Below are 13,353 nucleotides of genomic sequence, written 5' to 3' on the forward strand. Positions count from 1 at the left end.
CTCTGGCTTTTCCTAAACTCTTTGCTACAGTTAGGCTGGTTCATGTCGTATTTCTGTTGTGGGTTCTATTTCCTTTCTTCTCTCACATGCTCTATACGCACCCGTATCTGTAACACAGTACTAGAAGGTGACATTTGCAGTTTATCACATGTACTATGTAGGGCAATGATGATAATGTTCTAATAAGTTGCCATTGACTAAACAGCATTCTAAAATCCATTTGGTTCCATTAATCTCTGAAAGCAAACCATTAAAACTCATCCTCTTTCTTGATGGGCAATAAAGTAAATACAAACCTCACAATAAGAAGTTAATGACCTGTCCCTAACAAGGCTGTAGCTTTGACGTACACAAGTACGTACTCTCTCAGTCTAAAAACAAGATTCAGCACACCGCCACGTATATGCAATGAGCCAGAACTTGTCCATTTATTACCCCTTTTGCCACGCTATATTGAGCTTTTCACAGTTGGCTGTGGATATTGCTCTCAACAATGATTTTTCTTCCATTTAAGCTGCAGGCCAAGATCCACAGTCAAACAAAGACATTTTTGGACTAGAAAATGTGTTTCCACTTACCTGGTGAGTCAAAAATGCCTCCTGCATTAACTTTAATAGAATCAAGCTAACAAAAAGAAAAATAAAGTAATAGCAAAAAATCAATTGAATTTTCACAGTAGTTATTTACAAACTATCCATCCTTACCCAAATCTTGCATTTAGTCTCCTAGTCTTTTCCACCTGCAACTGATTGCCGACTGACTTGTCTTTTGAAATCTGCCACACAAAATGTTCCAGACCTTACAAGTACAATAACCACACATAACCCCACCAAAGCACTGTGCTCCTCACCTGTAGTTTTAAAATCACAGGTTTGAAATTATATCACCAGTTGTGGCCTGGCTCTGTTTGGCAGAGCTGCGGAAGTAGAAAAGGCAATTTGCCGGTAAGAAACTGGGTAAAAGCCATTTTGCACTTAGTACATGACTGAGGACATCCTAAGAGTAGCTTAATATTGCAAAAGCTTAAATGGTTGTCTAGGAGCCATTCCATTTCACAGCTTTGCTCTTGCCCAGCTCCCTGTCACTATGCCACTTCTTGTGCCTTTACACAGGAATGAGAACAGTATGAACAGAATGATCGAATGAACAGAACAGTACAGAAAATAGAACAGTATAATTTTTAATCATTTTTCACTTACTTTCATCAGATAGTTAATGGTCTTTTTCCTTACATTTTTTTCCTCTTATTTTGTACATTCATCTTGGCTTATTATAATGAAAAGCTTTTGTAACTTGTTTAGCAACCTGTCACAGTTTTCACTTCACTCATGCGTTAAGTCTAGCGTTATCACATTGCATGCTGTTTGCAATGGATACTGAAAACAAGGCCTGCAGCACTTTCCTCAGTGCCGGTTTGTGGTATTGACAACACAGAAAAAATTTCTGTCCTACTACGGCCTACAACAAGGTGAAAGTAAACACCAAACTGCAGAGCTTTTGTTATGGTTCACAGAGTTACAAATAAAATGTCAGAAAGGGATGAATTCGACTTATACCACATATATAAACTTTTGGGGTGCCCTCCAGGCAGTCTGATGCCATAGGGTGGATTATTAAGACTGCACATTAGTTACCTACAAGAGGACTTGCTGGCCATGCTCAGTTCCTTCCTTCCACAAAACCACAGGGAGAAGATTCAAATCACAAAGAAGCTTCCAGCTGTCTTGGTCAAAGGTGATGATAACTTTTCACATTTGACTTGCCAAATACTTACTGGTGAACAAATTTATATTCCCCTGGCAATTTTTGCCCGTTGTATTTATCAGGTAAAATTCTTGTTATTTTTCTAATTCAGCTCACTATCTCAAAACAGTCGTGAATTTGGGAGACAACTTAAAGAAAAAATAACTTCAATAAACTTGCTTTCATCTCTTAAATACAGCTCCTACCAATAGCATGTAATATAAGTTCTACATATAATAGCCTCACTTGTGTGTCTGAACTCAGCATAATATGTAGTATTACTCAGTGTAATAGTACATGTATCCACTACTTGGATGAAGTATATGCTCTAACTTAGTTAATACATTTTGAGGCTTAGTATCATCAAGAGCTCTCCTTGTTTTTCATGAGAAAGTCTTGGCCAAATCAAGAAATGAATCTTTGTAATCCAGCAAGTTTTGTCACTTTTCTCTGAGAAACAGTACATGAAATTCTACAGCAGAAAATAATGTTTGAGGAAACTCCCCTGCAATGAACGAAAGCTCATAAAATGGAAGCATGTAAGGATGCTTAGAAAAGTCCTTAAGTTTGAGATGTGAAAGACGGGAACTTTTGTAAAACTGCACATGTTCAGAAGTGGGCCTCTGTTTTTGTGCTAGCCAGAGCGATCAGGTGGGGGTAAAGGAGTCTAACGAGTTTTTTCTCCTGCCAGAAGGGGACGTCCTACCTTTATTTGAGCTTAACTCTGTAGGGGAAGCCAGCTGAATTCAAGACCGCAGCATATGATGCACACATCCCATCGCAATTGGATCCTATCTGAAACCTTTTCCTCTCTCTTGAATTTTAGGAATGGAAATGTCAGAGCAGGCCTCCAAATTTTCTCTAGCCACAAATCCAGATCATTTCCAAGCAATCAGCTTTGTTTGTCCTATACACATTCTCAAAAATGTTCATGCAGACACGCTCCATATAGAAGAAGGAGTCCAGATGTGGCCCATTCTTGGTACAGAGTGCCAGCTCCTCTGTTGAGAGATCATGCACTGAGGGGGAAAGAGTAAAAGAAAATAATCATGCTAATACAATGAATATTGAATTATCACACCACAAAACAAGTATCCCCAATATAGAAATATTTATTTATATACACATACCTATACATATATGTGAAGGTGTGTATATAGGTATGACAATACCAAATGTAACAAAAAGTTACACTTGGGGTTTATTTTTTTCTTTCTACCCCCAGTTTTGCTGCAATTTTCCTCAGAGACCAGTCACTCAATATTTTTGGTTATTGAGTCTGTTGTAGCTACAGCTACATTAGCGATAGGACAAAGGCACACATTTTATGTAAATTGAGAGTTAAATCTGAACTTTCTGAAAATTTGAGATGCTAGTGCACAGGGTTTTTTTTAAAAGGCTTTATTATTCCAAGATCAGGGCCAGCTGCAAAGACTGGATTCACATCCAAAAACATATATTAAAATGCATACACTTCTTGGTAGAAAGAAGTTCTAAAACCTGTCAGGCTGAGAACAACACTCTTTTTGTGTGCTGCCTGACAATTCAGTTACAGATTGACTCTATTGTTTTTTGGTAATTTAAATGTGATTGTTGGCAAAGCAGAAAGGGGTGGGGGAGTTATGGAGGCACACAGATAAAAAGAAGAAAGCATTTCTGATTATACAATATATCCCCAACATATTGTTACACACAAACCCAATATTTAGCATTTAAAAAAGAAAAAAGAAAAAAAAACAATAAAAGAAGCAGCAGCTGTTTCCATGTGATGTCAGAGAACAGGTGTGATACAAATCTCCATACCAGCGCAATCATATTGATCTCCTGATGATGCACGCATGAAGCACATGTGCAAACGGTATCGACCCATCCGGCATCTCATTTCCAGGAAAACGGCCCCAAAATGCCCCTCTATAATTGAAAACATCGTCAAGATAAACACGGCGTTGGCCAATTATTACCGAAATAATAAGGGGCCAATGTTATACAGCGGCCCCGGCGGCGGCGGGGGCGGCTGGACGGGGCGGCCCCGCGGGCTCCCGCCGCGCAGGGTCGGGGGGCTCGGGAGGCCCCTGCCCCCCGGGAGCCGGGGTGCCGGGGGGCAGCGCCCGCCCGCCCGCAGCCCCCTGCGCGGCCGCGGCCGCTCCGCTCGCGGGCGTTAAAGGCATCTGCCATTAGAGGGCACCACGCGCCCCCGCATGAGCGCGGCCCGCGGGAGAGGCGGGCAGGGAGAGAGTGGCACCGGTTTGGGGACGGCTTAAGAAGGATGTGGAGCTTCTGCAGCGCGCGGAATGCCCGGGCGCTCGGGACGGTGATCATAATAATAATAACAAAAAAAAAAAGAGAGAGAGAGAGAGAACGCAGCGAGGAGGTCAGTCATTTACCAGTCTGCTTCTTAATGTGTGTGACTGCAGGTGGCACGGAGGGACATTGTGATTCATGCCCATTTTCAAAGCAGGACCAGGGCCCGGGCTGAGGCACCCAAACAACTGTCTTCTAATATTAGCACGGCTGTATTTCTGGATCTATTATAGTCTGTCCAGACAGATCCCATTGTAATGGGATCTTTTATTAAAAGATTAGCACTATCTCCTGCAGTTGGTGGAAAAAAATCTGTTATCACTGAGTTATTTGCAGTTGTGGGGAGGGGGCGGGCGGGTCGGGGGGGGAGGGGGCGGTGCGCACGGGGGGGGGTGGGGGCGGGCCGGGCCGCGGGCGCGGAGCGCTGCGCGCACCGTGCCCTGACCCGGCGGTGTCCGGGAATTCCTGTCTGCATACTTCGCAGTCTGTTGTGCTTTGGTGGCTCAGAAAAGCGAAAGAATCGAAATTAAAAAGGCAGCTTTTGAATAAACAATACCATTTTCCGTTAAGTAATCGTTTTGTATAAAAGGAAATATCGCCTACTCAGTTTCATTCAGCGGTGCCAAAAAATGTTATAAATGAGAGACCGCCAACTTTTCTAAGGGGAGAATAATGCCAGACTGTACTTAATAAACTAGTGCCCTAGAAGTTCATTATCGATGTTGCAATCTTCTCTGATTCTGAAAGGAGACCGCCTACGTCGCCCCCATTCCCGTCTCGTCCTCCTGGGCTCCCAGTGAAAAGGCTGTCACTCGGGCATACCCTAGGTATTCAACTTTTATTTGTTTTGGGTGGTTTTTTTTTTCTTTTACTTGGTTCGGGGTTGGTGTTCTTGGTTGGATTTTTTTTTTCTGTTTTCTTTTTTCTTTTTTTTTTCCCCTCTCTCAGACAAGTCCCGCCGAGCGGGATGTGCGGCCGCCTCCCGCCGCCGGAGGTGCGGGATTTATTACTAGCGGCGGAGCAGGCTGGCGGGCGGGCTCCCCTCCGCACCCCTGCGCAGCGCGGAGCGGGGCGAGGCGGGGGGGGGGTGGAAAGGGGCTCCCTCCGCGCCGGGACCGCCGCGGGTGCCTCCTCCGCGCGCGGGCGGCTCCGCGGCCGCGGCCGCTCCGCGCAGGCGGCTCCGGCGGCTGCGCGGGGCGGGCTCGGGGCTGGCGCGGGGGCGGGGGGGCGCGCGCCCGGTGCGCCCCCCTGTGCGCGCCTCTCTGCGTGCGCGCACCTAGAGCGCCTAATTGGAGCGGGCTCCCAGAAGGTGGAAAATGTCACCTGATTCACGCTGAACTTTTTAAATCTCCCCACCCCCGAGCAGACACACACACACACTCGGAGACCGCCCACCGCAGACAGCTAAGACCCCCGTATAGATTTAAGGCGAGGCTGCATTCGGCGCCTGACGTTCATTGACTAGCGCGGCGGCGGCTCCTCTGCCTGCTCCCCCCGCGCCCGCTCCCCGCCACGCTCAGCATGGCACAGCGGAGAGGCCAGCCCGCCGTGCTCCTGCTCCTCCTGCTCCTCTGCCACTGCATGGACGACCACACGGTGCAGGGTAAGAGCACGCTGCTTATTCCCATATACCTTTATATATTTCTTTTTTCTTTTTCTTTTTTTTTCTTTTTTTTTTTTCTGGCTTTGGGGCTGCGGTGCTCAGGCGTCCCTCTCCAAGGTGCAACAGGATTGAAGTTAGCTGGGGGCACAGGGCTGCTCTGAGCCGAGGTGTCACTTAGACTTCCTTCTGCTCGGGTCTTCGCACAGGGGACAGACGAGGATGTTTCTCGGTACTTGCTGTTATTATGCAGCATGAATGAGCGGCAGCATCGCCAGGGAACTTTCCTAGTGTCGGATTTCGAATGAGTGCTCAAAGTTTGCTGGTAATTTAGCTGCGATTTTTATCTCGCCTGCCTGACGGAAGGAGAAGTGGTGATGGGGAGCCCCACTATTACAGCTGACATTTTCAGAAAGCAATAGTGGTCATTTTTCCGGACATTCCTCTAATGCTGGGATTTTATTCCCCCGCCCTCCTCTTTTTGATGAATAATGTTACTATGTAGTAAATTCTTCCGCACTGAAGAATATGGTTAAATAAGAAGAGTATGATTAAATAAGTTTTTTTTTTTTTCATGCAAACAAAACAAACCCAAACCTGATACTGACAACTCTTAAGAGCCCTCTTTCGACACAAGAGAATATTGATTTTTACTTTGGGGATTTTTTTCCCCTTTATCTCGACCGTGTTCCAGCCGTAACAGGGATATCTTACCATTGCTTATCTTTTTTTCTTCTTCTTTTTTTTTTTTTTTTTTTTTTTTTTTTACACTGAGCAGAGCTTAAGTTACTGTAACATAGGCAACTGTAAAATACAAAACTTTTTTTAAGAGGGCGTTGTTTGTTCAGTGATTTGGGGGAGGGGGAGATGATGTTTCTCTGTGCCCAGCGACCTCTTGAATGGCTGATCCTGGTCCCTCATTGCTGTAAATCCCCACTGGAGTAAGGAGGCAGGATCGAGCCCTCACTGGATTAGCACCAGAATCAATTGGTATTGAGTTGCTGGAGAAGTCACATTGGTTATTCACAGGAGACTCATCCCAACCAAAACTATCCAGCTAAAAAAGAGGGAGTTGCTTGGACTGATGTTCTTGGCTTAACTCCACAAATAATAGGGATAATAGTTTAAAAAAAAAAAAAAAAGAGAGAGGGAGAGGAAGAAAGCCTTCTATCCGGTTTAAGGACAGTGTACTTTCCTTGGAATTGCTTGCAGGAGGGACAACACCTAGAACTTTTCCAGTTTGATCATTTTTAAAAACTCCGTAGGGACCCTGCTAGTCTCTGTGCCATTGCATTTTGTGTCCTCTGCTCACTCTTGTTAGACCTTTGCTAACTTATTTTAGTAAAGGAAGGACATTTGTTAATAGAAGCAGCAAAATGTGGGGATTTCGAAAGACTTCGCTCACAGCAAATGTTCCCAATTCGTGCAGATTGCAAAATGAGCTGGGACTGGGACTGCGTGCAGCACTAAAACAATGCTGCTGTGCAGCCGCCGTGCGGAGGGGAGCGCAGGGGGAGGAGAAGGAATTTGCAAGCGCGATTTTCTTTTTATTCCCTTTTAAATGCACATCCTTTTCAAGCCTCTGTCACATGCAGGCGGTGTTCCTTCTGCTCTACATATGGAATAAACACCTAAGAAAACTGCCTCCTTCTGTTTTGATCATTTTTTTCTTTTTTCAGGGGGGCGGGGCGGAGGCTTTTTTTTCCCCCCAACTGCACTCCCAAGTGGGCCAGTGTAGCTGCAGGTTATGAAATGGGACAAATAAAAGTAAACAGTCTAGTAAAAGTCAATGCAAGGCGCACGTGTTTTGTCTGGGTCACTGGTAAGTGACACTGATACGGCTGCGTGTCTCCCTCTCGCTCGCCCTCTGCCCCCCCTGCAGCTGGGAATTGCTGGCTCCGGCAGGCAAAGAACGGCCGCTGCCAGGTCCTCTACAAAACTGATCTCAGCAAGGAGGAGTGCTGCAAGACGGGGCGCCTGACCACTTCGTGGACAGAGGAAGACGTCAACGACAACACACTTTTTAAGTGGATGATTTTTAATGGGGGAGCCCCAAACTGCATCCCATGCAAAGGTGAGGCGGGGGGAGAGCTTGTGGGCTGCCTTGCGCTGAGGATCAGGCCACCCAGGGACTGGTGTGGTGAGGAGGAGGAGTGCAGAGGAGCTGGGGCTGGACCAGGGGGTGGATGGCTGGAAATGCATCTTGTAGCAGCCCTGGGACCAGCAAGGGGGGACTTCGTTCCTGCATGGCTCCTTGCACACCGTGCACACCAGGGCTGAGGAGGGCAGTGAGCTCCTCTCCCCTGCCCTCCCTGGGGAGGAGAGTCCTCCTCAAGTTCTGTCTTCTGCTTGGGGGAAAAAGTGTCTTTCTTTATACCCTGGAGTTGCAGTGGCTTTTCTTTTTTTTTTTTTTTTTTTTTTTTTTGCAAGCAGTTTTGACAGGAAGTCTGATCCGCACACTCCATACTAAAGCGGTGCCTCTTTCCTTCCATCAGAAACATGTGAGAACGTGGACTGTGGACCTGGGAAGAAATGTAAAATGAACAAGAAGAACAAACCTCGGTGTGTTTGTGCTCCGGATTGCTCTAATATCACTTGGAAGGGCCCCGTGTGTGGCTTAGATGGGAAAACCTACAGGAACGAGTGTGCCCTTCTCAAAGCCAGATGTAAAGAACAGCCCGAACTTGAAGTCCAGTATCAGGGCAAATGCAAAAGTAGGTTTGCAAATCTAATCCGATCTCCCTCAAATGCCAAAGGGTGTGTGTCTGAGTGTAGGGAGGAGGAGCTGACGTACTTCCCCGCAGTAACCAGAGCGATGTTCCAAGTGCTGGGAGACAATAACTAAACCACACTCAACAGACAAGAACGTAGCTGGAGTGAGACCTCCCCACAGTCTAGCAGCACTTGTGTCCTACCAGCTAACGCGAGATGGGAAGGTTTCCTCCAGCAGCCTTTAGATGACAAAAGCTGCTGCAGGCTCTTATCCAATCACTTGTCTCATTATGTCACTCATTCACTCCTCGTTTGGGCTCTGGGATCTCCTATTAACCAGCGCATTTTTCCACCTTTATTTCAGAGACCTGTAGGGATGTTCTATGTCCAGGCAGCTCCACCTGTGTGGTTGATCAGACTAATAACGCCTACTGCGTGACATGTAACCGCATTTGCCCAGAGCCTACCTCCCCTGAGCAGTATCTCTGCGGGAATGACGGCATAACCTACGCCAGCGCCTGCCACCTGAGGAAAGCCACCTGCCTCCTGGGCCGCTCCATTGGATTAGCCTATGAAGGAAAATGCATCAGTAGGTATCTCAATTGGAGGGTAAGAGTGGGGAGAGCTGCTTGGCTCAGTCTTTTTGGGATACTGCATGTGAAACTGGATGGATGTAGGTTGTGGCTGGGCATAGGATGGAGATTTCCCATGACCTGGGCTTGTATCCCCTCCAGGAGACAGGAGAGTCAGGGGCATCTCCACTCCAGCGCGGCTTGCAGAGGGAGCAGAGGGCCCATTCCTGCCTCTCTTGCTATCAGTGTGGGTGGGTGCTGATATTAGTTTCCAGGGGAGAAGTACCCACACCATTAAATAGATGATGACATGGTCACAGTGTAACAAGGTCTCGATATTCAGTGGATCTGGTTTCCTGGAAACAATTGTCTTCAAGTGGTCTTGGCAGAGCTTGCTTTAACTTAATTGGAAACATCTGATCACTTTTCCCTCTTTAAAAATACTGCAGAGTTTGGAGACAGTTGGTGCATCTTTGTGCATCCTGACATTTTCTATTATGACTGTGCTTCCCAGAAAGGAATGGGAGTGAAGTCTGAGTGTCACAGGGAAGCACCTCGGGGGAAACTTCTGCTCCCCAAAACTGCTGGGAGAGGCTCTGGGAAATCTTGGGGTACTTTTAGTTGGCTGAAGTTGAGGTAAATTTACTTTCTAATCTTGCAGATAACAATTCTATGGGGTTTGGTTTAAAAGTAAATGATTTAGAATAGCTGAATATGTTGGTAAATTCTGCATTCAGCACCAATGTTGTGGGGAGCTGAGTTTCCTGGGATTATCAGCCCAAGCAGGGAAGGATGTGCACCGTATGCAAACGCAACGCTGCATTCCCAGGGCCAGGCTCTCTTGGCATGGCTCGATTCCCTCTCCCACACATAGGCAGGCAGTGCTTCCCAAGGAGCTCCTGGCTAGAGTAAAACCAGCAGGTTGCATGGTATCTACTGCCTTGGAGCTGTGTCTCCGGAGTTCATGGAGGAAAAGGACCCTAGGATTGTGGCTGCTTTGTTTTTTTCCCTTGTCTTTTCACTTACCTCTAGTATCCTGTGTGTATTTTTAGAAGCCAAATCCTGTGAAGATATTCAGTGCAGTGCTGGGAAGAAATGCTTATGGGATTTTAAGGTTGGCAGAGGCCGGTGCGCCCTCTGTGATGAGCTATGTCCTGAAAGCAAGTCGGACGAGGCAGTCTGCGCCAGCGACAACACTACGTACCCTAGCGAGTGTGCCATGAAAGAGGCAGCCTGCTCCATGGGCGTGCTGCTAGAAGTGAAGCACTCCGGATCCTGCAACTGTAAGTGATGTTTTTAACTCTGCAGGCTTTTAAGGCTTCTGAAGGCAATCCCTAGGTAATAAAGATGTACGCCTTTAAAAAATAATAATAATAAAAAAGGCTTAATTTAGAGATTCAAGATATGGAACGTATGCAATATAAGTACAAATATATCATGCACACCCTTTGGTTACTGATAAAATGAAATAGATCTCCAGCAATTGGTTGGCTTTCAGCTTGGGGTTTTGGGGCTATTTTAAGGAAAAGCCACTTTATCAGAAAGGGGTTGCCCCAGGAGCATAATTCTAGTGATTTTTTGCTTATTTGTTTGCTCTCGTGTGCTTTGCTGATTGCTTTATTAACACTCAGATAAACTCTAACTCTGTCCAACAGAATGAGCTTAATGGTAGCGCATGGGCATCTGGTTTAGTACAGTTGCCTCTACTAACTTTGAATGAAGGGCACAAAGCAGTTAAACCTAGAACACAAGAGCGCTTTTTATTTGATTTCAGGAATCTGCCAATAAAACCTGAGCCATTGATTCTTCAGAACTTTCTGCAGTTATGACTTCATAGATTATGTATAAAAAAAAAAAACCTTATTGCATAACAGCAGATGCCAAAGAGCATCTTACTACAAGTCGCATAAAATGCAACGCTGTATTATGGCTGTTCAGAGGGCTTTGAAAACATGCACTGAGCTGCTTCTGCGCTGTTGTTGTCCTTATTTAAACAACAGCTCCCCTGTATTCCCCCATCTAGCCATTAATGAAGACCCAGAGGAAGAAGAGGAAGATGAAGACCAGGACTACAGCTTTCCTATATCTTCCATTCTAGAGTGGTAAAACCTCCATCACTATTGGAACAGCCATTGGGCACGAAATCAATGTCCATACTGTAAATAAGTGTATGCTTATTTATTTTGGGGAGAAAAAAAGTATACATATAGTTGAGTCTCGTAGACATTTATTTATACTGTGTCATGTTTTATAATTTATACATAAAATGTCTGGTTGACTGTACACCTTGTTTTTTGAAGAAATTTATTCGTTACGGGAAGAGCAGTGTTATTTATTGTGAGGTCTCTTGCTTGTAAAGTAAAGCTTTTCTTTTTTTTTCCTGTAAACTATAAAAGTCCATTCCTTAGAGCTTACCCACATGATCTCATCTCTTTGTTTCACTGATGTTAACTCTTTTCCACTTTAACAAACTTGCATGTCGGTTTCTGTTATTGTTTATTTATTGGATTTTCTTCTTGCCGGTTCTGTACATAAAAGATCCCTCGGGTTTTTGTTTACAAGGAATCTTGACTGACCAAAAGGCGTTGCAACTGACTTAAATATACTTCCACGGTGCAGTGAGGCGGTCTTTAAGGAAACTTCTTCCACTTCACTTTTCTCTACTTCTGCTCACATCACGTATTGAAGTATGTGTACGATCAGTGTGCTGAGCATATACTGTACTATAAGCATTCTGGACCCAAAGAAATCGGATTATGAAGGTTGTTAATAGCTACATGGCTGATTGTAATAAGAATAAAGTTTTTATTTTATTGGTTTTTTTTGTAACATGCATAAATGTGTTATCGTGTGTTTCCTTTAAGATGGTCTTGCAGTACCACTCTCAAAGTTTTGCTTTTTCAATTAGTGTGTCACTAAAAGTTATATCAAAGCTTTATCAGTTCAAGTTTCTTGCTTTTCATAATACTTTTTTTCTGATGCAATTTTATATTTTCAAACATGGCGAGTTAAATATAAATTCATTTAAATATATAGTTTTGTACTTTTCTACCATGTAAATGTGCAATGTATATAAAAGTTATAATGTGTATTTGTAAATAAATGATGAGTGAAAAAATAAAAAATGGAATTTTCCCTATATGTGGTCCTCTGGCTCTGGTTTTTAAGGGTTCCAACCCTCTGGTACAGAGAAGAGATATTGACAATTAGAGGAAAGAAGGCTTGTGTATGACATAAGAGTGGAACAGGTGATCAAAGCTTTCAGCAGAGATTGATCCCAGGAAAGTCTTCTTTTCAGGAATGGTCAATGTCTTCACTTTTTCAGTGTTACATAATTTTAAGCCCAGGTAAACAATCAATGAGAAGAGGATCAATGAGAGAGCATTTCTCTCTCTCTCTCCCTCCTCTATGTAAAAAGTTTGCAATTTATCGGACATTTAAGTTTGCATGCCTCAACGAGGTTTAGAGTATGCACTTGTGTTTTTGCATTTAGGCTCCACATTTGTGTTACTGCGGTATTCTGTTGAAATTGTATCATCATTTTAGATGGCCAACAGAAAAAAGCCAAAGCTGGCCTCATTGCCCAAGTGCTAGAACAGGAGCAGTCACCACAGCAGACACGCAGGTAATCAAAGCGCATGTGGCCTCTTGGAGAAGACCTCTCCCTAAAGGAAGTTGAACTCCAAGATTCTGCTTATTGAACCAATATTTGCTTTTCCAAGCAGATTCTGATAGAGTGAATTGGGAGAAATAGTCATAAGAACAGAGAACCAAGAAGAATGGTAATAGCCAAGAGCACAGCAAAGACAAAAAATCATTTTTAAGCTATTTGGTCTACTCTATTTTGACAAACAAGGCCCCAGTTTGCAAATTTCTTACTGTGCTGCATACAGCTTAAAAACATACTTAAGCACTTTATTCAGTAGTGTTTAAGTACTTCTCTGAATTGAAGCCTGAGAGCCAAAGTTGACTTACCCATTTCTTTTAAATACAAAACACATTTAAAGGCTCTTCGTGTTATAGTACTCTGTGTATTTTTTTACTATAATCTCTAATTTGTTATGGATTGTTTAGCATTATCCAAAGCAAATATAACTTATTTATGAATAACTACATAAAAACTATAGGAATGCATTTATAATATTGTATTCAAAATACTACCAAAAAGTCTCTAACCTACACCCTCCCATTGCTTAGTTTAGACAAGTAATCTCTTTGGAAGGAAGTGCGTGATGAGAGGAGCAAGGTGAGCAGAATTTTAGTTTCCTGCGGGCAATAGAACTGAAAAGAAAAGGCAAGGGGGTTGGGAGAACAGAGGGATGGAAAAGGAGCCTATCAAGCAATCTCCTAAGGAATTAATAAATGCATGACAATTAAACAGAGATGAAATGTTTATAGATGTGCAGAGTATCAGAGGAGATTTTT

The 13,353-nt window shown here is 44.2% G+C and overlaps 1 protein-coding gene across 2 annotated transcripts; it reads left to right on the forward strand.

Annotated features, from left to right (window-relative positions):
• Positions 1 to 5,292: 5,292 nt before the first annotated feature.
• FST (follistatin) lies at positions 5,293 to 11,495 on the forward strand. 2 transcript variants are annotated; one of them, XM_010217342.2, is made up of 6 exons: positions 5,293 to 5,647; positions 7,527 to 7,718; positions 8,140 to 8,358; positions 8,721 to 8,945; positions 9,981 to 10,211; positions 10,703 to 10,776. In XM_010217342.2, coding segments are annotated over exons 1-6 (951 nt in total). In that variant the 5' UTR covers positions 5,293 to 5,565; the 3' UTR covers positions 10,705 to 10,776. The 2 variants fall into 2 exon arrangements, with proteins under 2 accessions (XP_010215644.1, XP_010215643.1); XM_010217341.2 differs by lacking the exon at positions 10,703 to 10,776 and adding an exon at positions 10,952 to 11,495 and having other exon boundaries at positions 5,487 to 5,647.
• Positions 11,496 to 13,353: the final 1,858 nt, after the last annotated feature.

The sequence above is a fragment of the Tinamus guttatus genome, unplaced genomic scaffold, assembly GCF_059628265.1.
Source record: "Tinamus guttatus ecotype Peru unplaced genomic scaffold, ASM5962826v1 Tinamus_guttatus_pri_ptg000444l, whole genome shotgun sequence".
In the NCBI taxonomy this organism is placed as follows: Eukaryota; Metazoa; Chordata; class Aves; order Tinamiformes; family Tinamidae; genus Tinamus; species Tinamus guttatus.

Excerpts from the sequence above, each read along its gene's own strand:
- FST (XM_010217341.2), top strand. The coding sequence starts at position 5,566 with ATGGCACAGCGGAGAGGCCAGCCCGCCGTGCTCCTGCTCCTCCTGCTC. Across the intron at positions 8,359-8,720 it reads GTATCAGGGCAAATGCAAAA|AGACCTGTAGGGATGTTCTA; the intron begins GTAGGTTTGCAA and ends CCTTTATTTCAG. Across the intron at positions 10,212-10,951 it reads GCACTCCGGATCCTGCAACT|CCATTAATGAAGACCCAGAG; the intron begins GTAAGTGATGTT and ends TCCCCCATCTAG.